This window comes from Rhizopus microsporus (assembly GCF_002708625.1).
Source record: "Rhizopus microsporus ATCC 52813 unplaced genomic scaffold scaffold_14, whole genome shotgun sequence".
In the NCBI taxonomy this organism is placed as follows: Eukaryota; Fungi; Mucoromycota; class Mucoromycetes; order Mucorales; family Rhizopodaceae; genus Rhizopus; species Rhizopus microsporus.
Window position 1 is genome coordinate 39,717 of NW_019671929.1, and position 26,911 is coordinate 66,627.

The 26,911-nt window shown below is 36.8% G+C and overlaps 7 protein-coding genes across 7 annotated transcripts; 4 read left to right on the forward strand and 3 right to left on the reverse strand.

Annotated features, from left to right (window-relative positions):
- Nucleotides 1-171: 171 nt before the first annotated feature.
- On the reverse strand, nt 172-864 carry RHIMIDRAFT_245297 (ribosomal protein S3Ae; the record flags this gene model as incomplete). Its single annotated transcript, XM_023610177.1, has 1 exon — nt 172-864. The coding sequence occupies one exon, from the start codon at nt 862-864 to the stop codon at nt 172-174; it is 693 nt and encodes a 230-aa protein (XP_023463873.1).
- Nucleotides 865-890: 26 nt separating this feature from the next.
- RHIMIDRAFT_293577 (uncharacterized protein) lies at nt 891-1,802 on the forward strand (the record flags this gene model as incomplete). The annotated part of the gene is made up of 3 exons (XM_023613997.1): nt 891-1,060; nt 1,554-1,672; nt 1,727-1,802. The coding sequence occupies exons 1-3, from the start codon at nt 1,013-1,015 to the stop codon at nt 1,800-1,802; spliced, it is 243 nt and encodes an 80-aa protein (XP_023463874.1). The 5' UTR covers nt 891-1,012.
- Nucleotides 1,803-2,655: 853 nt separating this feature from the next.
- Nucleotides 2,656-3,814, forward strand: RHIMIDRAFT_298952 (uncharacterized protein; the record flags this gene model as incomplete). Its single annotated transcript, XM_023614311.1, has 1 exon — nt 2,656-3,814. A coding segment is annotated over one exon (1,155 nt), but the record flags the coding sequence as incomplete, so codon positions are not given.
- A 2,019-nt stretch (nt 3,815-5,833) lies between these two features.
- Nucleotides 5,834-7,933, forward strand: RHIMIDRAFT_293579 (uncharacterized protein). The gene is made up of 2 exons (XM_023613998.1): nt 5,834-6,153; nt 6,243-7,933. The coding sequence occupies exons 1-2, from the start codon at nt 6,088-6,090 to the stop codon at nt 7,830-7,832; spliced, it is 1,656 nt and encodes a 551-aa protein (XP_023463876.1). The 5' UTR covers nt 5,834-6,087; the 3' UTR covers nt 7,833-7,933.
- RHIMIDRAFT_293580 (uncharacterized protein) lies at nt 7,922-8,381 on the reverse strand (the record flags this gene model as incomplete). Its single annotated transcript, XM_023613999.1, has 3 exons — nt 8,176-8,381; nt 8,009-8,119; nt 7,922-7,962 (listed from the first exon to the last, which is right to left on the reverse strand). Exons 1-3 carry the CDS (start codon nt 8,327-8,329, stop codon nt 7,922-7,924), a joined length of 306 nt encoding a protein of 101 aa, XP_023463877.1. The 5' UTR covers nt 8,330-8,381.
- A 1,660-nt stretch (nt 8,382-10,041) lies between these two features.
- On the forward strand, nt 10,042-11,656 carry RHIMIDRAFT_239652 (MFS general substrate transporter; the record flags this gene model as incomplete). Its single annotated transcript, XM_023609211.1, has 9 exons — nt 10,042-10,170; nt 10,237-10,373; nt 10,421-10,433; nt 10,483-10,638; nt 10,792-11,032; nt 11,088-11,189; nt 11,236-11,334; nt 11,400-11,432; nt 11,487-11,656. The coding sequence occupies 9 exons, from the start codon at nt 10,042-10,044 to the stop codon at nt 11,654-11,656; spliced, it is 1,080 nt and encodes a 359-aa protein (XP_023463878.1).
- Nucleotides 11,657-12,927: 1,271 nt separating this feature from the next.
- On the reverse strand, nt 12,928-25,279 carry RHIMIDRAFT_217599 (uncharacterized protein). The gene is made up of 12 exons (XM_023607332.1): nt 25,183-25,279; nt 24,976-25,133; nt 24,630-24,920; nt 24,377-24,580; nt 23,940-24,331; nt 15,430-23,884; nt 14,807-15,376; nt 14,014-14,748; nt 13,867-13,959; nt 13,638-13,815; nt 13,262-13,584; nt 12,928-13,208 (listed from the first exon to the last, which is right to left on the reverse strand). Exons 1-12 carry the CDS (start codon nt 25,229-25,231, stop codon nt 13,098-13,100), a joined length of 11,559 nt encoding a protein of 3,852 aa, XP_023463879.1. The 5' UTR covers nt 25,232-25,279; the 3' UTR covers nt 12,928-13,097.
- Nucleotides 25,280-26,911: the final 1,632 nt, after the last annotated feature.

Below are 26,911 nucleotides of genomic sequence, written 5' to 3' on the forward strand. Positions count from 1 at the left end.
AACTTTCATCAATGTTTGATTTCCTAAAAAAGAAATTCGGAAAGTTCAAACATTGTACTTAATAAACATACAGAGTCCAAGATCAATGTCAATTCATCCTTAATTACTTTTGTCTAAAATATCATAGACTTTTAACCCTCCTTTTCCTATTTTTTGATACTTTTATTAAATTTAAACAGAAGCTAAGATAGGGGGTTCAACAAATTCCTTAGCAGCCTTGGCGCCAGTGTCATCAGCAGCAGCGGCGGCACCACCGTGAAGAGCCAAGAGAGCAGAAACATCAAACTTGGGAGCCTTAAGGATCTTGACCTTACGAATGTAAGTGTTTTGAAGAGGGTAGATACCTTGGCATGCCTTTTCAATGCGGACAGCAATAGCGTCTTGAGAAGCATGAGAGGCAGAGCTGGTGATCTTAGCAACCAATTCCTTAAGATCGCAAGCAGAAGCTTCTTCGGTCATGATTTCAAACATCTTCTTACGGATTTGACGGATTTGAGATGACTGAGCATAGGTAGTCTTCTTGATTTGGTTACGACGACGAGCAGTGAAGGAAATGGCAAAGAGACGGACCAAGTAGCCATCAGTGGTCTTGATGTCAACAAAGGCTTCGATAAGAGATTGCCACTTCTTAACCATGGATCTGAGCTTATCAGTGGTCATGTCCATACCATAGAAGTTGGTAAGACAGTTCTTGCCTTGAATTTCATCAACCTTGAGCTTGATCTTGCGGAAGGCACGACCTTCATCCTTGGACAAGTCACCGAGAGAGACTTCGACGACACGACCATTAAGGGAGTCGTTGGCGTTACGGAGACCTTGGGTACGGTTGACCAAGGTCTTACCAACTTGACGAACTTCAAACATGGAAGGAGCCTTGATGTCGTACCAGTCCTTACGGGTGAAGGGATCAACACTAATTAAGAGAAAAAAATGTTTAATGGACAGTTGATCAAGATGCACATGTTAAAAGAAGGAGAAAGAAGCTGCCATGTGTTATAATTGACAAAGTTTGATGTTGAATTTATACAAAAAAATGACGAATCTGCACAAGTCAAACATGGTGTGTCAATTGCTTCCCCCTTTCCTTTGTACATGTGCTGTATCGCTGAATCTACTTACACCTTCTTCTTCAAACCCTTCTTTCCTTTACTAAGGCGCTTATTCTTGCCAACAGCTAATCATCAAAGAGATATATTAGACGTATGATGGATGGATGGATGTAGGTATATGCATTACCCATAATGTCGATATAAAAGAGGGATTCCTCAAGTTCTGCAGGCTATCTGGGTATTTCGCTTCCAAGAGCGTCGCAGCTTGAATATTTGATAACAGCAGCAAATGGCTTACCAAATGAAAAGTCTTTATAAAGTGTTCGGGCCGGGAAAATCGAGAAAAAGGCAAAGTACTCAGCTATATACGCTCCAAAATTTTTAATAGCCAGCCAAGTGACGAAGGCAACAAGTCCCTTCTCTTTGCAGATTCAAAACATCCACTATGGTAAATGATGAATGAAGCATCCATCCATCCAACAATGGATATTAAATGTATATTAGGGTAAAGTTCACGGTTCCCTTGCTCGTGCTGGTAAAGTAAAGTCTCAAACCCCCAAGGTTGCTAAGCAAGAAAAGAAGAAGCCAAAGACTGGCCGTGCTAAGAAGAGACAAATCTACAAGTAAATGTGATAAATGTATGTAATAACAATGAATCTAACATGTTATAATAATAGCCGTCGTTTCGTCAATGTTACCACCCAAATTGGTGGCAAGCGTAGAATGAACCCTGCTCCTACTCAAGGTCCTTAAATGACTTTTTACAATAAAACAGACGTTATTTTATTTGGATATCATAGTTACACCATTGAATATGCCGCTTCGTGTCAAATTGATCAAAAAAGATTGAGAATATGAACAAGGATGATACGAGACAGAAATTAAGAAAGGGAAGGAATGATTGTATAATAGAGGAGGAAATTATGCTTTAGTTTAAAACCATTTGCTAAACAAGTGTATACGTATTTGAGAATAATAATAATGTCATCAAGTTCTTCATTATCCCCGCGCATTATTATATTTTGGTTTCAAAAAGTAGGTACAAGTATGATTTAACGGATAAATATTCAACCTCTATAATTTGTATGTACTACGTGCTTATGTTTGAAAGGAATCCAGTTGTATGAATAAAGAGTTGATTGGATATGTTGCTAGGATATATATTGAATGATGTTGACAGGGACCTCTCTGTAATGAAAAGTGTAATAAAAGAACAACAATAGCTAAATTATTTTGCAACCCAGCGATTTCTGAAACATATTGTGCAAAGCACTGGTAACCAACACAAGACTTTAAAAAAAAATTCACTCAATTGATTTACTATAAAAGGTGTTGAATAAGAGAGTAAGACCGAAAAATCAAGGGCAGATGAGCGAAACAAAAAGACAGGGAAAAAGAAGAAGAGAGAGAAATAAAGAGGAAAATAGATTCCCCTTTTCTCTCTCTCTTTTATTCTTTTACTTCTTGACTATATACAAGCATGCATATGCTGCCAGATCCTATCCTTTATATAATATTTTCTTATATACCAATTCAAGACAGATGGCAAATATCAAGGTACAATATAGCACGACATATAAATTTAAATGACTTATCAATTAAAATCAGGGTGTGTCGACAATGGTACTCTGTTTTACACGATCCATACCTGTATCAACACATTGTTCTTAAAGATATCGAATTTAAACAACTTTTACTGTCTATGAAAAAGCTAATTCATATCTCACCTTTTATAAAATCTATAACAATGGATGGTTGCTATTCTGACTTTATAAGGAGAACAATTGTCTCAGTTCCCTTTTCAAACTCCAGTTGCGATGCACCCCCATTATATACACATATACGAAACCTTGAAGCGGATCGAAGAAGACAAGAATATAAAAAGCATAATTATAACTTACACCAAACATTTTCAAATTACTTTTCTCAGCTTATGGCTCTCAAAGGAAGTACAATAACATCCCTTTGCATTATCAACTGTCGACTAGACTTTGAATTGACTGAACTATTTTGCATCATTATTTGTGCTGGTTACAAATTAACAAGTCTTTACTATGAAAACAATGACGATCAGGGGATTGAATCTCCTCAGCTACTGCAAACATTAGTAATGTCCACTCCTAACATGAGACATTTTTGCGGCCGTCATGCAGGAATGAATGATGTAGTACTAGGAACAATCAGCAGACGGTGGTTGTCGCTTGAAACACTCACACTTTACAATTTGGGAAAAGAGGGCAGCTCTGAAGGGGACAGTAGAAATACATTGGCTAATATATCACACCAAGCATTTTTAGAGCTACTGTGCCAGTGTAAAGAACTCAAGTCTCTAGAACTTTATGATCTCGCTTGTATCACCAATAGGGATTTGGCTTTATATAACAAAGAGATAGAAAGACTGAAATCAAAATCCAAGACGAGATTCCGACCCTATCCAGAAAAAGAGGCTGAACGGAGACCAGGTGGCTCAGTTTGTCAATTACGTGTTACAAAGTATAATTCAACACCCTTATCCATACCAGGTTTTCATGATCTGCTACGATTATTTCCAAATTTGGTCAGACTGGAGTATGTGACGAATTTCAATACGTTCTATAATCAATTTGAAGGTGTTACTTTGGAACTATTCGAAGCAGAGAAAGCGTCTGTAGATTGTTTGATGAAGTCAAAATCGCTTATTTATGAAGGACGATGGTACGAACCAATGACAGCAGAACAATATCTTACAGCAGGGTTACTAAGAAGCCTTGGTGCTTACTAACCATTATACCCCTTAAAATAAAGATGATAATTTCTATAATAAGCTAATGGCCGAACTTTTCGTTATGAAGAAGTAACATCAACAAAACTTTATTTTGTAATATTTATGATGGAAGGCTTGTTTATACTAAGTTGTGATGACTGCTTTGATAAACTATCATTTCCTCCTTTCGAGCTATCTTCAATATAATAATAATAATAATGATAATCAGTGCAGATTTCAATATCAACATTTGCATGGAAAATACGTTTTTAATTATTGGAATAAAGAAAGTTGGAAAAAGTTAGACTCAAGTAAAGTCATCCTTCTTGTTCGGTTAGTCCAAGGGTCAGTCGATCAATCAATAAACAAAGAGGAGAGCAAGATGGGGCTATTAAACTTTCTCCTGGCTAATGTAGCCTTATATTTTCTTTTTGGCACCAAAATGATGTTACCAAGTGTGTCAATAAATTCCATTGTTGATGATTAGAATGTAGATATGCTATGTGCGAATATGATGCGTTTATTCCTGTCTTTGTCGACAAAATTTTATGTACCTTGACATTGCTCCTATTTTATCTTTCATGTGCGGTTTATCCAATCAGATTGTCTAAACAAGTTGAATGAAAAATCATTGTAACCTATTCCTTGTATATTTCCTGGTGCATGCATAGTTCCTGCCTGTTTATTATTGTGTTGCACCGCTACTACTACTGTTAGTTGTTCATAAAATGATATCAACATATGAATATAATCCAATCAACCATGAATTTATTTTCAAGTTTATTTATCAATTAGGACAACATCCATTGATATTAACTTTCTTTGCTACAAAGAACTTTATCTAGAGCTATTCTATCCAAGAAACAACAACTAAAGACGAGAAACCTTGATATCTCCTTCAATACATTGTTGAAAGCTTTAGTAACAATGTTGATTTATCTTTGCTAAAGCAACAAGAATAAATTATGTTATTTTCTTCATTATTATTGTGTGAAAATCTCGTTCAAACTTTGTAAATGACGGTAGCTCAAGAATACAATGGTTACAAGAATGGTAGGTCATCCTGGAAATCCCAAGGGGGCCAATCAAAGAGAGCAGAACTTGAACGATCTTTATTTTTATGCAAAGTTCATCCCGATCATTCTTCTTCCTTTTAACCAACCTACAAAATTAAAGTCTATTCATTTGAGGACAGTACCCAGCATTGTAAAGAATAATACAAGAGCAATCGGCATTGATACCGATGTGTATGGACCCACTTGTTACGTTCCACAAGCAGTTACAAAAGCATTTGACTGAGTAATGTTATTCAAAGTATTGGACATGTAAAAGTCAGTACTTACAGGTTTGTTTAAAACAATATCATCAAAAAGTTGATAACATCGTAATCAATTGGTCATTTCTTTTAGTAGATAGGAACAATCGGCAATGCCAAGTTGACGAAAGGGAGGACGAAAGGTGTGGCACTCCCGGCCCCAAGCCATGTTTGTTCAAAAATATTTTAAGCCCCCTCCCTTTTATATTCTCATGTTCTTGGAAAAGAAAAGAAGAAAGTTATCCTGAGTGATGTATTGTTTTGACTTAAGAGGCGCGATTGGAAGATTTAGTACCACGTCTTTCGTCCTCCTTTCGTCAGCGTTAGCATTAATAAAGAAAATAAGCTGCATACCCTTGCATATAGGAATATACTTGCATATACTTGCATATTTTAGATGTTCATGCATCTTAAAAAAAATTATAAACTGAATAATAACTACGCAATATAGCAACCGTAACCAAGTGACAGAGTAAACTTGAATATTCATGAAATTCATATGGCCCGTGAGCTGATGTGAAAGGATATTTTGGGTTACATTTCATATGTGTTCTAACGGAGATTACACATTTGTATCTTATTCACATGTAATAATAATGACGATTATCTGTAATACCGCAAAAAAGCTGATGATCCTTCCCCAGCTCACTCTTTGTCTGTCTGTCTTTCTGCCTGCCTGTCCCTCCCGGAAAATGTTCTCGAAGGAAAGATGCTTTATTTGGAACCATGTAATCACGTTTTCCCTATTTTTATTTTAAATACATTTTATTTTATTTTCTTCTTCTTTTTCTCTTTTTCGTTGAATTACACTTTTCTTACTTTCTTTACTTCGAATAGAATCGTTTTCTTTACCGCGCTTACAGTTTTTTTTCCTTTTTTATTTTTTATTAATAATAATATTATTATTACTATTACTATTACTTTTTAGTATAATCTTATAATAACATCCTTTAACCCATTCCATTCACTTTTATATCACTATGGCAACCAATTTTTCTCCAATTATGCTTCATCACCCGACGTCTACATTTCAAGATAAAATTCAGGTAAGCCTAAAGAATAATAATAGTAATAAAACGTGGTAAAAGTAGTACAAAAATCTAATTGGTGTTTATATAATATTTATTTCTATTAGGCGACACCTATAATTGAAGTCACTCAAAGGCTCGCACCCGAATTATATGAATATGAATTCCCACCAAGATCACGTATTATGGCTATCGAATCTAGCATTGAAAATGATGATGAATACTTTGATGAATCATCCTTTACAACCATTTCTACTGATTTCCACGACTGCTATGATCCACAGTTAGATAATGATCAACATCAGTTTGACGAAGATGATGATGAAGTAGAAGAGGTTGACGATTTATTATATTATATTAATGAATCATTTCCAAACAAGACCGAATTCATTTCAGATCATCAATTGTCACCTCTTCAATTACCTTCTCAATATAGACGTCATGATAGAGAAGAATCATACGACTCGACAGGAACTATCAAACAGAACCCATTAGGTCCATCTTCATTTTTATCTGCACAACATAGACAACTTTATCTTGAAAGGGTGCCTGAAGAAGAAAGAATTAATTGGGATGAGCATGATTACATATTCCCAACTGAAGATCATCATGTCGTTCGAAATACAAGTGTACACCCTTATCAACTTGATGATGACGATAATGATGAAAACCAGAGTATAGGATCCAAAGTAGTCTTGATCAAATTGAGCAAGACTAAACCACCAATGATCATTCACCAATCTGATTACTCAGATGAGGGCTACGACGATAATGAGGATGACTATAGAAAGGAACTACCTATTGAATCAAGTTCGAAATTCATCCCTTTGGATGACGATGACTTTTTGGATTCAGATACCATTCGTACATTAGCTGCAGTAAAGATACAAGCAGCATGGAGAGGTTACAATTATCGACGCAAACAAAGATTAAATCCACATTACCGTGTGCTGGCTGGTCTAGCAACTATAAATAATACAATACATAAGCAAAATTATAACCACCTCTTAGACCGTATTCATCAATTAGAACATCGCTTAAATGAAGAAACTGCTATGCGTATTGCATTTGAAAAAGCAATGGAAGATATGACAATCTTGATGGATCATCAACACAAGGTTTTGCATGAAAGATTAGAGCATGAAGTCAACCTTAGAAAGACATATGAACAAAAGATGGAGGATACTGTCAGCTTGATCAAGCCATTAGAGACTCGTTTACGCAATGAGTCAAAGGCGAGAGCAGATATGGAATCCATGATGTCAAGGGTACTGGATCAACTACATGATTTGAAATCTAATTTCAAAAAGGAAGCAGAAGAAAAGAAGATAATGCAACACAAGTTAAATGAAGCATTGGATGAAATTTCATCCTTGAAGAAACTTCAAAGCTCTTCACAACTTCTTTCTCGGCCAAGCATTGTTCCTTCTAATCGCTCACCAAGTGTCATTCCATCCAAACGCACTCCAGTGTCGTCTAATCGATCTGCAAGTGTTACTTCCTCTATTCGTTCATCTGTACCATCTTCTCGTCCTACATCTAGAATTGCATCCAAACCTATCAGCAGACCAGTGACACCCTCAGCAAATACCATTCGTAGAACAGTAACACCCTCATCTCATCAATTATCTTCGACCAGCCGAGCTGCGGAGACAACCGTAAAAAGGTCTTTGTTATCATCTTCATCAAAGAAATAACAGCTTCATTTGTACATTGTTTAACTTTTTTAATTTTTAATTCCTTTATGTGTAAGCACAAGCTTTTTTTAGAATAAAATTGATTCCATCTAGACTTTTTTCTTGGTTAATTCGCTTAATAGAACTGTTCCTACTCTACACATTAGCCTTAGTTTGTAAATGCGTTTAATACTTACCAACGACAAACAATAGAATAACAATAGATATTAGTAATATTCTTATATTCCAATAGATACGGTTAAGTTTCCTATCATCGTTATTATCATTCTTTGCTTCTTTCGTTTCTTCTTTATATCTTAAAGAGTTAATCAGGTCATCACATACACATACAAAGAGGTTTCACCTTTTTCTTCAAACGCCGCGTTCTTTATATCATCCATCATATTAAATATGATATTATCTACTTCACCGGCTGATTGTCTGGGCACTCTACTTCCATAATATGGGATAGTGGATTCAGAAGTTGAGGTTGAATTATCTTCTCGGTTATTTGTCATTTGTTACATATAATAAAAATAGAATAAATATATATAAAAAAAATATCTTTTTATTACAAATTTAGAGACAAGAGAAAAATGATTGAAATAAAAACTATCAAAAAAAGAGAAGTACAATCACTTCAAGAGCGTTTACTTTTTCCTTTCCTTTTCCTTTTCTTCTTTTTTCTTTTCATTTTACCATGGTTACTACAATATGCCACGTTGTTAAGTTACACATTCTCCATTCATATATATAGCAGAGTGCATATTTCTGTTGCCACGTTGTCAAATTCTCCGATTTGTGTCATTTTTTAAAAATTTCCTTATTTGTACAGCCGATAGAAGAGGTATCTTTTAGGTTTATTGGAGTGTCAAACCAGCTTTCCCTATCACTGCTATCACATCAAATTGTTTACATATAAAAGCCATGTCAAAATATAAAAAGTAAGTTATCATTTTCTTAAAATAGTGCATTGCCAAAACCAAAAGTGCTGCTGTTAAAAACAGCTTTCTTTACTAAATTTGTGTTGGACTTTTCAAAATCAATTTTTTGTTAAATAAAATGCCACTGTCCAATGGTGGCACAAAGCTGGGTGACCTTTCAAGACACATAGAACATTTAAGCATGCACAATATATGTTTTCTTCATTTCATAAATGTGACATTATAAAGCAAATACTCAACTTTTCTATGTAAATGACCAATGTATAGTTGCCATAGACATAACAGGATCGAACTCCAGACTATGCTGTCGAGATTGATACACAGCTTTTAAGGATAAACGTCGTCATTACTTATTATTTCTATGCATAAATTATAGTATAAAATGTACTCTTTGAAAATAATGGTTGCCCTGGAAAGTATTAATGTATGCACTCTGTACCCTTTACAAAATAAATAAGGGTAGTCACATATATTGATTATGTTAGTTTGCCAAATAAGTGGTAACGTCGTGTTATCCTCGGAAAATGGAGCCGTCTCTAACCGTTTCCAACTTGTTCCTATAGAAAACTATGACTGCTTATATATAAGCGCAATATGACAATTAGTACCATTCATACGCAAGGGCTTTGTAACCTGGTCGTAAACCGCTATAGGGAAGAGCATTTGTGCATTATGCGGCTTTGGCATCATTATGAAGAGTTGTTCGGATAAGTTTGCGCACAAATGATAACGCCATTGCAAGAAAATCGATACTTAATCCTTCAGGACTGACAATATCTATGTCACGAATAGACGGTGTTTTGTTCACTCTCCCTTTCAATTGCCAGATTACTTTTGGGAAATTGAGTACAAGAATTGTGCTTTATGCTTGATGATACTCTACAATACAATGTTTACTTTTGGCATACCCCTTATAACAGCTGTTTTTGCTAAATAAAAGCATATTAAATAGGACTATTATGCGTCAACATAACTTCTCCTTATGCATAATAAACCCTTACGCGGTTTTTTCTCTTTTTCTTTCAGTTTCTCTTCACTTTTAGCATGTTATGCCACAAAAAAAAGACGTTACAAGGTGTTCTAGATAAATACATTGTCCAATATAGATTACTTACATATTTATAGATTCAAGTGAGAGCATTATATCATCAGATGACCCACAGAGCGACATAAAGCTAATACCGGAAGAGAAAACAACATTCGCCGCATGGATAGTAACAGTTGTATGCCTTCTACTTAATTGTAGTTGTGCAGTGATGTGGATGACAGCTTCAAGTGTACCAAGTATGTTATCTGAATGGATGAACATTTCCTTAACACAGTTAAATTGGCTATCAAATGTTTCTGCCATACTTACTACACTTGTCTCATTGTTATCTCCTCTTGCTTATGACGTCTTGGGCATAAAGCTATCTGTAAGTAAAATGATGATCACCGTATGAAGAATACTATATGTTTTCTAACGTCTTTGTTTTATTTAGCTTATATTATGCGGAATACTGAATGCAGTAGGATGCTGGGTTCGGACGATATCAATCATGGTGCTTCCTGAAAAAAGATACGCTATATTTATGACTGGACAAGCTATTGCAAGCTTGGGTGGACCATTAGCTTATAAGTAAGTTTTTTTTAATCATATTACTACATTATTCAACATATCAATAGCATTGGTGCAAAGGTAATATAACACAAAAAGCTCACCGCAACTGAATTTAACTATGATCTAGTTTGTCTCGGTCTGGTTTGCACCAAAGCACAGAGGAATTGCAAACACCTGTTTATGTAAGAGCAAAAACTCACTCTTATTTCTTCATGACCTCACCGTTGCTCTCTATCCAGCTGTTCAAATTGGCATGGCCCTTGGTCCATTAATTTTGCCTCTGGTAACACCAACTCTACAAGAAATACCAATAATGGTAGAATAAGCAATAGCCCTATTATTTTTGTTATTATGGTTATTGACCAAGTAGTTTTAGCTGCTGTGTGTTTCAGCGTTTGCAACTGTAGTAGCAATACCAACTTTTTTTATACCAAAGAAGCCATCTGTGCCTCCCTGCCTATCAGCAACTGTAGAAAGGGAGCCATTTTTGGTTGGATTAAGACACCTTTCCAAAAATATAAGATTCTGGTGGCTGACTTTACTAGCGTCAGTAACTGCAGGCATGACTTTCTCAGTTTCCCTACTGATCATAGAAGCCCTCACGCCTTTTGGATACAGTGAACAAAGCTCTGGCTTATGCGCGGCCTCAGTAGTGTTAGCAGGATGTATAGGTGGACGTAAAGTGTTACATCTAGTTTTAATGTAATCAGCGTTAACACATTTCTTTTATAGTCACTACCGGTTACTGGATCGGTAAGACGGCTCAGCATCTTATGCTTCTCAAGCTATTTACTCCAATGTCTGTATTCAGTTATTTCTTATTTATTTTCAATTGTAAGTATAAGATAGTATTTAAGAAAAGTATACTTATAGTTATTAGTTATACCCAACGCCTTTCCAATTGTTCTTTTGACATGCATCATAAACGGTTTCTTTTGTTATGCACTATTTCCTATTTATTTTGAATTAGCCGCTGAAAGTAAGATATATAATAACATATGCAGCTTTTTCTTCTTTTCAGTTTAATATAACATTTACCAATAGTAACATACCCTGTCTCAGAATCAATCAGCTCATGTATTATGTGGGCAGCTATGACTATAGCTTTACTTATATTTTCTATTGCTATAGATGCTTTACGAGCAGGTCCAGACAGTGTGCCGCCTTATAATATGAATGCCTCAATGATATTTGTGGTCATAGCTGTTGCAATTGGTAATCTACCTTGCTTTTGGCTAAAAGGAGATTTGAATCGATTGAAAGCTGATAAAGCAGATCAAAATGACTGTCCTGTTCTATAAATTTATCTTGCGTATAAATACATTCCCTACGAATAAATACCAATATCCAAATCTCAATCTTGCATACTTCAGTATAAACTGATGAATATTTGAAGTTTATATAACAGAGATATATGACTTTCCTTTAGCTTGACATCTAGAGGGCATACTTGCAACAAGCTCCTCCACCAGTTCAAGTGGCAACATCTTCCACTCATCATGAAAGACACCCTTGAGCTGCTCTACATTGTGTATTTGATGTCTTTTCTGACGAACATGATGCTTGAGGGCTCACCACAAATGCTCGATTGGGTTCAAATCATGACTTTGACTTGGCCAATTATCAAAGCCTTGATTTGATGTCTCTGCTTGTACCACTTGCTCCGTTTGCCAGTATGGCAGGTAGCGTCATCTTCTTGAAATATGAAGTCTATCTTCTCTTCCTCTTTCAATTTTTCAGACCAAGGAAAGAAGTGGTCTTCTAGGCATTTGGTATATGCCGCTTGGTCAACGGAACCTTTCAATATCGCCAAAGGACCATAACCGCCAGACCAGAAGCAGCCCCAGACCATCATTGAGCCTTTGCCAAATTTCAGGACTGGCATAATATAGCACTCTTGGTAGCGCTCTCCTTCCTTCCTGATGACTTTCCCAAAGCTATCATTCCCCATGACAGTGAGCCGAGATTCATCCGACTAGATTACGTTGTTCTACTGGTCCACTGTCCAATCTTTATGCTCCATAGCTCAGTGGCGTCTGTTGCGCTTGTGGACGTTGGTGAGTAAAGGCTTATGAGCCATGGAGTAAGAACCATAACCCATCTCTTTCAGATATTTCTTAACTGTGTTAAGACAGACTTCGATGTTAGCCTGAGCGAGCGTGATTTGATGATAACCAAATGGCTTCTGTGGGTTACGCTTTACACCGAGAACAAGAGCAGTCGCGTCAGCCTTGCTCAGCTTGTTGGGGCGCCCAGGTCAAGGAGAAAGAGCTTCAACGCCTTCCTCTTCGTACTTATTAATGACACTTTTAATTGTCGACTGTGGGGTGTCAAGAAAGTCATCAATCTCCTGGGCATTTCTGTTGTTATCATGTTGACCTATAATGCGGCCCTTGTAAAAGATGAGAGTCCCTTACGTTTCTGGGGACGATGCTTTGAGAACTTCTGGAAGACATATTGGATTATTTATTAAAACTTTAAGAAAAGGTAATAAAAATCGGGGTTCCGCGCTTATTTATTGACAGGGAATGCACATGTAGTATCTTTATTTACAAATCAAAACATAACATTGGAGAGCTTCTTTTCCTTCAAAAGGCCACCAAAAGTCTAGTAGTGCTCCTGGGTTTAATCCATCTTGATAAAATGAGTAATACGTCGTATGTGATAATATTTGGTTATCAAATAAAAATGACGCATGATAACGATATAAGTTTTTATTTGTAAGTTTATTAAGAGTATATATTATAGCCATGGCATCCAAGTACATTCCATTTGAGCCAATCTTTGTGGATTACTTGCTTGTGAAATTAATTCAATTATGTTTTGACACACAGGCCTTTCTGACTGTATTGTCTGTTACAAAATAGAAGATTAGAAACAGTCATTTATAAAAGCATACTTTATACCTTTTCAATGTCTGATTTACATGCTAGTAGGCGAGCTTTTGCAATCATATGACCCACATTAGTCTGTACAAGCTCACGTACTTGTCCCTCTGGTATACTTTGCTGATTAGCTAAAAACCAAGATATTATCTCGTCTCTAACAAAAAGACATAGATAATCATCTAGTCCCAATCCAAATTCTGTTAGACTACTTGCTGTAGCCATAAGACAACTAGAGAAGAGACCATCTATGCCAATCTTTGTCATATAATTTTGAATATTGGGCGTAAATCTAAAAGGAACAGATTCACCACTGCCAAGTACAAGGTTATTTTGATCCCAACCTAAACATGTAGTTTAGTTTCAGTTGTATCGTTTCATAGCTTTCTTCTCTTACCAGGCAAGAACTCCGTCATCCAAATGTTACCCGTTTGACGAGATATAGTAATTTTATGAGGTGTACGATGACCCACATTAAATAAGTAGGTCATAAAGGTTGCTGTTGCGTACTGAGCAATGAATCGCTTACGGTGGAACCAATAGTCATCATAAGATGCAAGTGATCGAAGCATGTACTAGTTATTTGTTAATATGTTTCACTATCTTTAAGACATTATGCGTAATACCTTGCTCAAGATATCCTGTGGAACCATCGTTTTGGCAATCTCTTCGTTAATTTCTATTCTCAAGTTAAGCATCTCCATTTTGATATTAGTAGCCTATAGTATATAAAAATGAGCTTTACTTCTTTCGTTGGTATAAAAGAGACTCACCTCATTGGCTTTGTTAATGCTATTTTTGAGTTTTTCGACAAACAGGGAAAGTGGCTCATCTTTGTGCATATTCGTGTTGTCACAATGATCCTCATAGATTTCGTAAAGTGTGCAATAAGAGGGATCATCGCTAACCATACGAACGTTGGGTGCCAGAGGAACAATTTGGGGTAGATGGAAATCCAAGTTACGCATGCGACTATCTCTCTTGCGCTCCAGAACACCATTGAGTAAACGGAACAGTTGCATGAGTCTTTCCTCTCGTCTAAACTGTCGAGCTGATGGATTCTGAATAACAAATGGATGAAGACTGCCATCATGCCCTCTAATAGTAATGCGTCGGAAGCAGTTTCCATAGTTACGAATAATTTCTACTTCTGGTAAAAAGCGATCAATACGTAAGAAGTTGTTTGCATTGTCGGTTAGCATTAAATATTGACCAGGAATCTCAACGTCATCAAACTTTTGATGTTGAAATTCTACCAGATAGTGGCTCGATGCCTCTAGTTTTTGTTTATGTGGCCTAGAATCCAGCATGGCCTCAAATTTGTCTCTCCACAGTCTTAGTTTAGCCACATACTCTTCTAGGTTCAACTTGGATTTTGCAAAGTCATGTACAAATGCTGTTTTTATATTGCCTGGATAAAGACTGCTAGCAAATCGAGCAATGTTGCTCATAGTTGCATTGGTTAGCTCAAGGTTGTCATTTGGGTTCATTAAGCGAGCAAGAAGTTGCTATAGCCTATCATCAGTGATGCTCTACATTATATACTAATGCTGTAAAAAAAAGTACCTGTACACCTTCATTGTATAAAGCCACAACGAGTCGATACATCTCCTCATCAGGCTGAGGCTTAAATTTCAGCTGAATTTGGTCTACCATCGTTTCCATAGATAGAGCTAATAATGGATAGCCGGTCTTTAACATGGACATAATCTCATCATAAGGGTGAGTTGGGGTTGGAGCCTTGGTTGTTGCTTGATCTAAAGACTTGTTGGGCTGATCTCCTTCAGTATTTGAAGATTTATCATCGTTATCACATGTTGTCTGCATTTCCTTTTCCTCAGCTTTCACTTTACTTCTATCATAGCCTTCATCTTCCTTCTTTATGTCTTGTTCATGTGTTGGTTTCTCCAAAGAATCATTATCCGTATCCATCCTATCTTCATGCTTTCCTTCACTGATTTCAGTATTTCCAGTCTCAGCTTTATCAGAACCCTTTGCTGAAGTGGCTGCATCCTTGGTTTCTATATCATTGTTATTTACACTTTCTGTACTATTTTTTGCAGTTGATAAGGTATTTGTCATATTCATGCGTTTCAGAACTTCTTCTTTAGCAGTTCTTAATTGAAAGTGTAATGCCTACAAGGTTAAGTTGAGTAAAACAGCTCTTATTCTTTGCAAATGAATCAAACCTGAGGATAATGTTTAGCAATTCGCATAAGAATAGTGCGTGCATATTTGCTTTCTTTTTGTTGTATTCCCATTAAAAGTTGAGGAATAAATGTAATGTAGTACCACACTGGTATATCTCCTGTATAAGCCTCGAACGCATTTGAAATACTTCCATTTTGATCATCCAAGCCAAGTAACCATAAAACACGTAGGAGGTATTTTCTTGATCTAGCATTTTTATACACTTCCGCTGCTTGTAAATAACAGCTTACAGCATGGTTAGCCCAACTTAAAGCTTGAGGATTCTCTTTAAATCTTTGGTGGTTATATTCGCCCCATGCGGCCCAAGCTTTTCCAAACGATGCTTGTGTTTGCGGATTCTGAGTAGGTTGAGAACCTTGAGTATTGTTGATAGGCTGATTAGATCGAATGACTTGTACAGCATTAACAAATGATTCATTAGCTTCGTTATAATAGTTCAGTTTTGCCAACAGTTTGCCTTTCAAGACAAATAATTCTGCTTGTTGTTCGTGGTTGAAATATGATATATTGGCGTTATTTAGCACATCTAAGCCAGCATTATGTTGAGATGGATTCTTGTAATAGCATTTAACTTGTTCACGTAGCCTTAAGAATGCTTCCTGGACCTCGACGCTAGGTAATGTATGAATTTTGGCCAAGGAAGTGGTGCATACATTGTCTAAATCATGCTTTCTTGCTACATGCGCAAAGCGATTAATAATCCACGCCGTTTCGTGATAGCCACGATAAGCAACAGAATTCATGTTCTGATTTGCTCCTTGAATAGGAAGCAATGGGATTAAAGGCACATATGCACGATTAATCGCATTGAATATTTGCTGGCGCCAAGCAACTGTATGACTCCAAAAGTTGATGTCCTCCCATATATTTGGTAATCGATCGCGCCAAGATCCGAGGATAATGCGAAGTTCATTGGACCTTTGTTCGAGGTTCTGTGCATTTGTATTTGCTAAATTATTAAATATTTGACTTGCCTCACGAAGCTCTAAATACTGTTGAAATATTTGTAATAACGATATGTGGCTCTGTGATACCACCCTTGGCAATGTATACCACTGTTTTAAGCTAATCTGGATGCCTTCTTCATATACACGAGTGAATTCTTCAAGCCTATCGTCAGTTGTTTGTGGTTTAATGAGGGCTAAAAATGCTTCGTATACTTTCATAAGCGGTGTACTCGAGCCTTTCACTTGAGAGACTGTTTGTTCCAGCAACTCTCTATCAACAGCCCAATTGGATAAGCGCCAAGCACTGTCAAGAAGCAGCTTCGGATTGTTATCATGTTTGGATAAGTCAGCTAAAACATCCCATTGCTGAAGTCTTTCGGTACATAAGACCCAGTGGTCCTCCCAGAGCATGTATTCAGATTCTGTGAAAGGTAATACACCATTACGAGCTCTAATTTGGGCATTTTCATACATTGTTTGAGCTTGTGACCACATATTACTTTGTTCAAAAGATAAAGCGATGTTTGTTTCTGCATAGGTACAGCAGTGTTTCCATAAACCATAAAACATATCATGCTCACTTAAGCTGGAAAACATATCAGCTAAAGCGTCCCAGATACATTCTTGACTATTTATGCCATCATTAGGAAGAGAAGCCAATCGAGCAGCATCAGTTGATCTTTGAAGAATTTCAATAGAAGTATACCAAGCATCGTAGGTTTTACCCAGGTACTTGATCAAGTGAGGAGGTAACTTGATATTTGGATTTACATGTGCAATACCAGACATCAAGGCTTGAACAACGTTTGGACGCAAACTAGATTGCTTTTCATGATAATCCCTTGCAAGTAGTTGAATGATCATCTTACCCATTTCTTGACATTCAAGATCATTTAGCTCAGACCATGCCATTGAAAACATACTAACCCAAAGTTGAAAGCACACCTTACTGTCAAGGTATTGTAACTGACGAATATTTACGATAATGTTATGTACAGTATATTTCTGTAAGCTTTGTAAGAATTGCTGATGCTCTTCTATCGTATTCTTGATCTCCACAGATGTCTCTGATGCTTGAGGTTCATCTTCACTTCCAGCGGCATTTATCGACATGGCTGTCAAAACATGAGAAAATGATAGTTGAGAGCTGGCATGAATAGCACCAAGCAACAGATCCAATGCTTGATGAATCCAAAAGCTATCTGCTAATGATTCCCAGTTCTGCACACCTAGAATATAGTTCAACCGTGTATGAAGTGTGCGGTTCAGGCTACGATCAAGTACACGCATAAATTGTGAACGGATTTGTGCGTTTTTGCTTTTGGCTCCCGATAGAAACGCTTCTTCCAAGCGAACGGTAAGTTCAGACCTTGCAAAGACAGGATTACTATAAATCTTCAAGACCAATTCAAGATAATCCTCAGTAAGTCGACTGTCATTGCGATTTTGCAAGCTCATCATTGTGACCAATAGACTAGCTTTTTCTTTAATCGTTGGAAATGGTTCTGTTTTATCAAGGGTCCATTCGGTAACCATATCTAAAATGGCGTGTAGAAGTTGAATGTCTGGTGATTTTTCAATTAACTGAGTCAAGCAAGCAAGAAACCAACGACGTTGATCACCCAAATAAGATACTCTCATTTTCAAAAGACCAAGGCTAAGAATCAATAGATTGACCTGAGAGTCTGGATTAGAAGAGCCAGTAGATTGAGTAGAAAGCGCATGTTCCCTGGTAAGTTTTTGAAGTAATTTGACAATACCAGGAATAAACTGATCTAATTTTTCACTTCGACCAGTACAGTATGCTTGAAGCAGCTTCAAAATTCCATATGTATTACTCGTATTAGCAATACCATCCACAATGGTCGATTCTACTAGAGATATAAAAGCTGAAGCATCTGATTGCTGATGTTCCTTGCCTTCTGGGTTGATTGTTTGGTTTATAGACTTGAATATACATGCTAATACTGGTTGAAGCGTTGTATGGATGCGAACAGTGTCAGATTTGATACAGTTTTCTAATAGACGATATAATGGACCCATATTAACAAGAAACCAGTCAGCTGGTTTACGACTAATGTCAACATTTAAGATTTCTAAAGCATTGCATATACTTGGTAGATATATGTCATTCATATCTTTCATAGCCAATGTTCGCTCCAAGTGAATGAACTTGACATGAACATCCGGCCAAAAAGAAGGCTGGAGAAAGTTCTTTATGAGCTCCAATACGCGTTGTACCAGTTTCTTTTGCATAGCGTCCGTAGGATTATATATTGTACATGCCAATCGAACCAAGAAACCAATGATATTCTCTCGTAAGGTCAAAGGAGGTACATATCTTTTAGATCCGTTGGTAGCCAATGTTACCGATTCAGTTGCAGTAGGTACTGATTTAACTTCACCGCTACCATTCTCTTTCTTTAGTTTCTTTGATGAGGTGTCTGTAGAAGATTGTTCAAGTGACCTCTTTTCGGGAGTAGCAACTGGTCCATGACTCCCCTCATCTTTTCTAGCTTGGTGTTGTAGGCGTTTTTGTTCCCAATTATAAATCAGCTCTGCGAGTTCGACTGTTAAAAGCTTATTTTCAGGTGTAACATTTTGAAATAGTCCAAGCTTGGGTAGTGCATTTACTATTTGAGGCAAAAAATGCTCACGGTAATCATAAAACAACTCTGGGTGACGAACAAGCAGTTGATATACGTTAACCATTTGTGAAATACTATGAGTATCTTCAACAATCACTTTGCGAGTCAAACGAATCCAAGTAGGAATGCGCTCATTCGCTGTTTGAGATACACGAGAAGGAAGAACTGGTGAAATGATGTCCAATCCTTGCCTGACCAAGGGTCGTGCTTCAGAAAGATGGGAACGTAGTAAAGCAGCATAAATTTGTATAACTATTTTGCTAGGTGTTTCGAATGCTGTAATAAAACGAGCAATCAAAACATAAGCAGCTTGTTTACAAGTAGCATCGTCAAGACGTATGTAGTTCCAGCCAAATTTTATCACTTCTTTACGCAAATCAGCTAGCAAGTCTGGCGCATATTGAATTATCATGGCCGTCAGTTGAAGAAGTTCAATTCTGAGAGAGTCTTCAGCATATTGGTCGTCATCAACTGAATCTGAGATAGAGTAGCCCCAGACTCTTCGCACAAGTTGTTCCATTATGGCTGAATCTAGGATATTTGTATATTCGCCATTCTTTTGAACCATTGCTGTTAACAAGGAGGGGTTTATGACATGTCGAAGAAACATCATACGGTAAAGAGTAGAGAGAGAAGGTTCATGAAATTGCTGAAGGAATCTTTCTAAAATGAGTCGCTTGTTTTTAGCAGTGTACTTCAAAGCAACGTCCTTGAAGAAGAATTCTCGAAGATAAGAAAGATCCATGACTGATTCTTGTGCAAACAAGCGTGCAATTTCAAAGATAAGATCAACATTGTCTGGATTTGCACGAATATGAGATATAAAGATTTGAGATAGGTACAAGGATTCCCGAGTGACGCGTATAGCTTCTTGGTCATCATTTTTCATTGATACAAACCGAGTGGGTGAGCGCCAGAGCTCTATCAACGTCGCCAATACGTCAGGCTGTCCGCTTAACCAGTTTGTGTCATATCGTACTACCTCACGGACTATCAATACGCCTTGATAATGAAGAGATGAGTCGTCAGGCACTTTGAGGGTCTTTTCCAAAAGTTGACTAGTAGATTTCGAGACCTCATCACGGAGCTGAACAGCATTTTCAACACCAAGGATATCAATGAAGAGACGACTGTACTGAGGGCGGTCAAGTCGATCGTAAAAATATGCCACTGCTTCAGCAGGATATCTGTTTAAATACTTGATAAGATTAGGCCTAAACGGGCTTGAGACTGAACAGCGCAAATGTGATTCCATCTTTAACACAGCTGAAACAAGACTGTCCAAGAAAATGTGTGCAGCAGCAGGCAACAAGTGGAAAACATTCAAAATTGCCACAATAATTTTCACAGAATGATTATTACATAGTGCAGTTCCAGCAGCCTCTTGCAGAGCACTTGGGTCGGCCAATTGTGTGAGATGATCCAACAGCTTCTTGCCGATCTCAACTTTAAAGTAGACAGTTAAAAGCTCCAACAATCTTGCAAGCCCTTCCAAGCCCGAGACTGTCAACTTTTGATGATTTGATAGGTTGGACAAGATGGGACGAAGACCTTGTTGTAAGAGCTCCCTTGGGAGCTTACTTTGTTGAGATAGTACTTGCTTAAGGCCACGATGGGCTGCTTCTACCACCTCTGGAGTTGAGGAATATAATGATTTAAAAAATACTTGAATAATACGCGTGCCCATACGTGTCTGACGCTGGTTAGAAAAGTCAGAACACGCCATGGCTGCTGACAAAAGTTGTACACACACGATACGTAAATTCATCAAAGAAGTTGCATTTTTCTGTTGTGAGCTTTTGCTTACTAGCGCTTCATCTTCTGCATCAGCAAGTGCAAGTGCTTCATGTAGCAATCGAATCAGTTCATCGTTGAATTCTAGAAAGGGCGGTCGAAGGGTGAGACAATAAGTAATAGCGTCTATATGGCCAATTTGCATAGCAAAAGGTAAAGCACGTAATGGTTTGGCAAAAATAGGCGCAACAAGACGTTCTCTGACTGGAGCCAAAAGTTCTGTTACTTCGTTTCCTGTTAGATCTGCCAAAAGTTGAAATGATGACTGTATAGCCTCACGCACAGCGCTATTTGAGTTAGAAAGTTCACTTAAAAGCAAAGCTATCAAGTTTTGAAACTTTTGCTGACTTTCTTCAGATTCGTCATCGTCAGGTCTATTACACACCTTGAGAACATGAGCTAAAGTTTGTGTAGCTTCTGTAGTGTTAGCATTGGCCATTTCAGGTGAAGCATCTTTCAAGACAAAGAGCAAAGCACGAATGAATTCTATTTCATGTTCACGCATCCATTGAATACCCATATCTAGCTGAGAGCTAATGATAGAAATACCAATACAGCCACCTCTTTTATGATACCAATCTTGTTTGTAGCAATAGGAACAAAATTGAGAAGCAAAGACTCTAAAGATAGGTAATCTCCAGACATGCTCTTTTGCGCCCATGACATTCACTGCTATATTAAAGCACAACTGAAGCGATTCTTCTGCTTTTTGTCTGAAATTTGGGTCTTCAGACGATATCATTTTTACTATGGCATCCACAAGAATTGTTGTGCTCAAGTTTTGAGCAGATAATTTTTCATCCATTACGTCCAAAAGTGACTTTGAGCCATTTTTCTTCACTTCAATAGCTTCATTAATGTGGAGTAGCATGAAATGACGGCAGATGCCTCTAAAGAAAGGCCATGCATCTTCACTTAGAGCTGGAATAGCAGATGCTTTCAATATTGCAACAAGTATAGTACGGAATGCTTCTTCTTGCGCAAGTCGTTTTGAAAAATATCTTGTATATCCTCTATTGCTCAATCTTTTTGGCTTCAAAATTGCATCGTTCTGCTGCATTTCTTCTGATGCTAATCCAGAAGATACTTCATCAATATCCATCATTTCCGTATTAGTCAACTTGCTCTTGGCGTTGCTGTTGTCGTTGGATGACTTGTATTGTAAGAATTGCTGTACACGATAATGAACAATTTGAGTCAGATTATCTGGACCTTCGTCAAGTTCAAGCATCATAATAAGATTAGTTTTTAAGAATTCATGCGCGTGCTTCTTGTAAAATAAATCAACTTCTTGATCTTCTAGTGTTTGACACGCTAACTTCAGGCATTTGTCCAAAGGCAAGTTATGGGAGACGGTGTTGGGATCAAATATTATTTCAAGAGAAAGACCATCTTCGATTGGCTCTTTATAGTCAAGAACAGGAGGAGTGTTTAAGATACGCCTATTTCTTCCTCCAAGTTTACCAAGGATCCTCATTGCAACTTGACTATATTGTTGGTTATGAGGTAGTGGTCTAAGTAACTTGTATAAGGACGTAATCAGTTCATGCATTACAGGCTCCATAACCGGGTCCAGGAACTCTGGGTTTAAGTTGTCGTTACAAAGTTCGATAGTACGGAGGCCCTGAATGACTAATTCATTTTCAGCTTGTAAAGCTATCACCAGCGGCTTCATTAATAATGGTAGATATGGGCAAAGCGTGCTTAATCGAACCGGGAGGGCCAAAGCTAGTTCGACAAGCAAGTTTCGCATTTCCGGTTTATGGGTAAGTGTCAGTAGTGAATTCAAGCCTTCGAGTATCATTTGAATTAAATGGCCAATTTCCTTGTATAAGAGTTCAAAACGACCACCACCGATGCTCTTAAACATGGCACGAAGCAATAGAAAGTAATTTGCAGGCTCTTTTGCTTTAGCTGATAGTTTGAAGCAGGAGACTACCAAGCTACTAAGATAGGGCTGGAGAACAGGTTCAATAAAATTGGGAAATAGATTAATAGCCAGAAAGGATAATCGGAATAAATGCAATTGTACTGCTGAGTAGTGCATATCTTCTCCACCCAACTGTTCCAGTCGATCCACTAGAAATTGAAGCAGTATGCTAACAAATCCTTGGCTAGACACGTCATTGACTAGAAAGTATTGGGCAATGTGAACAAGTGAGGTATTGATGAGCATCCTGTCAAAGAAAAATCCCATTTGAGATACAAATATTTCTTGGAAAATGGCAGGATCCAGAAGGGTAAAAACAGCTGCGAATGTTTCCAAGGTCTCCTTTTCTGTAGTTGCCTGAGTGCCAATTACAAGAGATAGGTCATTACAGCCAACAGAGGTCTTCTTTAGTTCTTCATAGTTTATGTTTTCAAAAGGAAGACTGCCATTAGGGCCGTACTGATCTACATTGTAGTATTCAAAGCAGACAAGTCCTTCTCTAAAAAGCCTTATGAGAACATGAATGTCCTGTTGTGTAAAACCTTGGACAAACTGAGAGTATAGTTGTGTATTGGTCTCTGGTGGAGGCGTAGGATTGCAATGTCTTAGTCCAATGAATAAAGATTTCAAACCGACAGTAAAGTTTTTAAATAAAAACCGAGCATCTTTGATTCCATCATGCTGTGGATCGAGTACGGACGATGTAGCGTTTATAGGCTTGGCTCTGTCGTAATCAAAACTATCTTGTATTTCTACAGTACTATTATTACTATTGCTATTGGTTGGGTATATCTGTGAAGATTGCAAGGCGTTGTTCTTTTTTAAATGCTGCTTTAAGCACGTCTTGAAGAGGATATTTAACGAAGCGAATTTACTTGCAAATGCATCCAAAATACGCATCAGCAGTTCTCTTCCTTCTGATTTATCAGGAATTTTAATGATACAGTCAATCAAATTGAGTAGTAGCTTGCCACACATGGTTTGAATACTAGGCGCTAATGTAGCATCATGAAGGTTACGAGAATAAATATATACAGTTCGATAGAGTTGAGCAGGTGAAAGTTCTGAGCGAATATGATGAACAAAATCGGCAAGCATGCTGTATGCAAGAGGGCTACTCATAATAACAATGTCAATACAACGCTTTGCTTTTTTAAAAGCGACATTACCGCAGAGTGTCATAAGAAGTTACTCCAGTACCGATAAGAACTTTTTCATTTAATAACAAGTCAATCTTTGGTACAAATGAAGCCCTGAATTCATTTGAAAGGATATGTCTAATAGCAACTAGCAACTCTTTTCTTGTTGCTGTTGATTCTGGTGGGCATTCTCTCAGTAATCGAAGTGCAAAGTCTGGTATTTGTTGTTGATAAGGTCGTAATAATTGGCTATAGCTCTTCAAAATATACGCCAAAAATGACATTGTTTTCACTTGAGCTACCATAAAGTCATTGTATAAAGCTCGATTTCTGATTTCAGGACAGACACCTACAAATATTTCGCCACGAGCCTGCGCAGCGTTTGCAGCCTCGGCTTGTGGTTTTGGTTGCAGACTCAGGATCTACAGAATAGGTTAAGATGGTTTAGTCAAAAGAAATGAACTTACTTGAATGATTAAAGGTATGAATTTTTGAATATTTTCTGATGCGATTTGTCGATATGTTTGAAAGAGTAGAACAACAATGATTGGACATTCCGTCAAGACTTTAAAGCTACACATACTCTTTTGTAATGGTTTTGAAGGTGATTCAGGCACATCAGCAGGTGAATTGGGCCTAGGAGAAGCTACGAGTAAAGGGTTTATGCCAGGCTACAAATACCAAGGTTAATGAATAATAATTGAAGATATCAAGGCTTACTGTAGCTGATCCAATAGGAGTACTTGGAGCATCAAAAAGATCTTTTACTGTTTGTTCCATATTTTTAAATATATCCAGGACGATGTCCAAGAAGGGCTGCACTTGATCTTCTAATACATTTCTAAAAGCTCTATGCAAATCGATAATAATCTTTGCACAAACGACGGCATTGTCTTCATTCTCGACACGAATGAGGTTCATCAACATGGTGCATAAGTCATATGCATATTCTTTTAATGGCTCTGTTTGTGGTAATCGGTATATAATCTCCAAAATAATATTACGTAGCTTCTATAACATATCATGTTTAATAGCTATTAAATACAGTAAATGCAATCGATTTTACTTGTTCAGGTGCATTACTTTGAAATACTGGGCTTCCATTTTGTAAAATATCCATAAATACAGGAAGTAAAGTTGATAAAAACTTTGGATATTCAAGTGTTTGAAACATCTCGACTTGATCTCTTAATTCATTCGCGATTGTCACTCTTAAAATAGGCGCTATAGCAATGTTGTAAGTATAAGCATAATATAATGTTGTTTTATTTACATAGAGTGCTATCATTGAGCCTGTGTGCATAAACCTGAAGTGTTGTCATTATGATCAATAAACGATCAATAGAATAGAAAAAAAATGAAAATGCGCGACAGGAAAGACCCCCTTTGCAAAATCATATCGGAAGCTTAATTTATAAGATAATATGATTGGATAAATATTATAACTACGACACTATTTGAATAGGCGAAATCCAATCATTTACAACAAAGACGTTGAGACTAACAAGTAGGTTATTGTTCAACTTACAATAGACTTCTCAGAAGTTATTCGCATACGTTACAAGATCAATAACAATTACACTTTAGTTGATTTTCTATATCTTCTTTATTATTAAAAAGGCAATGAATTCTGTCTTTTTGAGAGAAGAAAAGATAACTGTGGTCAGCACTGATAAATAACATGTAACTGATAAATTGGTAGATATTTAATATAAATAACCTGATCTTGACTTTTCTTTTCTTTATACCAAAAAGTAAGATCAGCTATTCTCCAGCTAGCCCTAAGGTATGTTATATTCTTTACTCTTGTTAGGTATGTAGTATTATAGATTGCCCATCGAAAATAACCCGGTGTTGGCTGAGGGTAGCTTGGTTCTTACCAAATTTTGTCTCATCCACTCTCTCTCTTGCGCTCCATTTGCTCTTTCCGGGATAGCTGTAACCAGTCCTATTTAATGCGCTTTGGGTAAGATACTAATAATCTCTTTACAAGTTTACTCACTTTTCTTGGTTCTCTTTTTTTCTCTTATAAATCACCTTCTTTATAATGTAAGTATTTAATATCAATTTAATAACTCATTTTCTAATCTTTTTTTTTTTTATATCACATTCTTTTGCTTCTGATGGGCTTTCTTTTATTATTATTTGTTGCCTGAAACTATCATTTTTTTTTATCAGTGTGCGAATAGCTTGTGAATAAAGTGTAAAGACACTATAAACTAGGAAATGACCAATGAAAGGTCCACTAGTATCGAAGCGCTTTTTTACTTTCAAGACAGTTTATGTTTAATCTTTATAAACAAAAAAGAACAATTAAGCTTTAGAATATTACACTACTCTTTTTCCCCTTCCTCTTGTTAAGTCAGACGGATAAATGTTTAATGTAAGCTTACTCAAGTCCAGAGCGACTAGCCTTTATACGCATCAAATTTTACTGCTTCAAGAACAATATGAATTATATGATTGTTAAGCAAAGAAAAGAAGTAATTTACAAGAATTACCATCGTTTCACATATTATGAGCTAAAGTAACTGAAGTCATCAGTTTGAGATAAGACATGGTCATAGCATCAGACTTTTGATCTATAGGGATGGCGTTTCAGTTATTGGAAAGGGAGAGGGACAGTCATTGTTACATTCTATATTTTAACGTCAGACTAGTCTCTTGGCATTTTAACTTAATGCGTCGATCATTTAATAAAAAGGCAAATGGTCGATCATCCATATGAATGCCTTTATCAATTTTAAAGATAGTTAGCATAGTCTTTATTGACACCATTTATATTATCTGTGATTGAACCTAGTGTTATCTATACCATTATGCCCATACTTGTAGAATATTGCCTTGATTGTCAGTAGTGTAACCGATGATCAAATACCTATTAACCGATAATAATGCTTCTTCAAATCAATATGAAACATATTTATTATAAATATATTAATTAGGCAATATTAGTGCCTTTTTGTTCTTGTACAGAACAAGATAACAAGGAAGCAAAGTAC

Excerpts from the sequence above, each read along its gene's own strand:
- RHIMIDRAFT_293579 (XM_023613998.1), top strand. The coding sequence starts at position 6,088 with ATGGCAACCAATTTTTCTCCAATTATGCTTCATCACCCGACGTCTACA. Across the intron at positions 6,154-6,242 it reads CATTTCAAGATAAAATTCAG|GCGACACCTATAATTGAAGT; the intron begins GTAAGCCTAAAG and ends TATTTCTATTAG.
- RHIMIDRAFT_217599 (XM_023607332.1), bottom strand. The coding sequence starts at position 25,231 with ATGACAACACTTCAGGTTTATGCACACAGGCTCAATGATAGCACTCTA. Across the intron at positions 15,377-15,429 it reads TTGCTAAACATTATCCTCAG|GCATTACACTTTCAATTAAG; the intron begins GTTTGATTCATT and ends TTAACCTTGTAG. Across the intron at positions 13,209-13,261 it reads GTAAATCAGACATTGAAAAG|ACAATACAGTCAGAAAGGCC; the intron begins GTATAAAGTATG and ends ATTTTGTAACAG.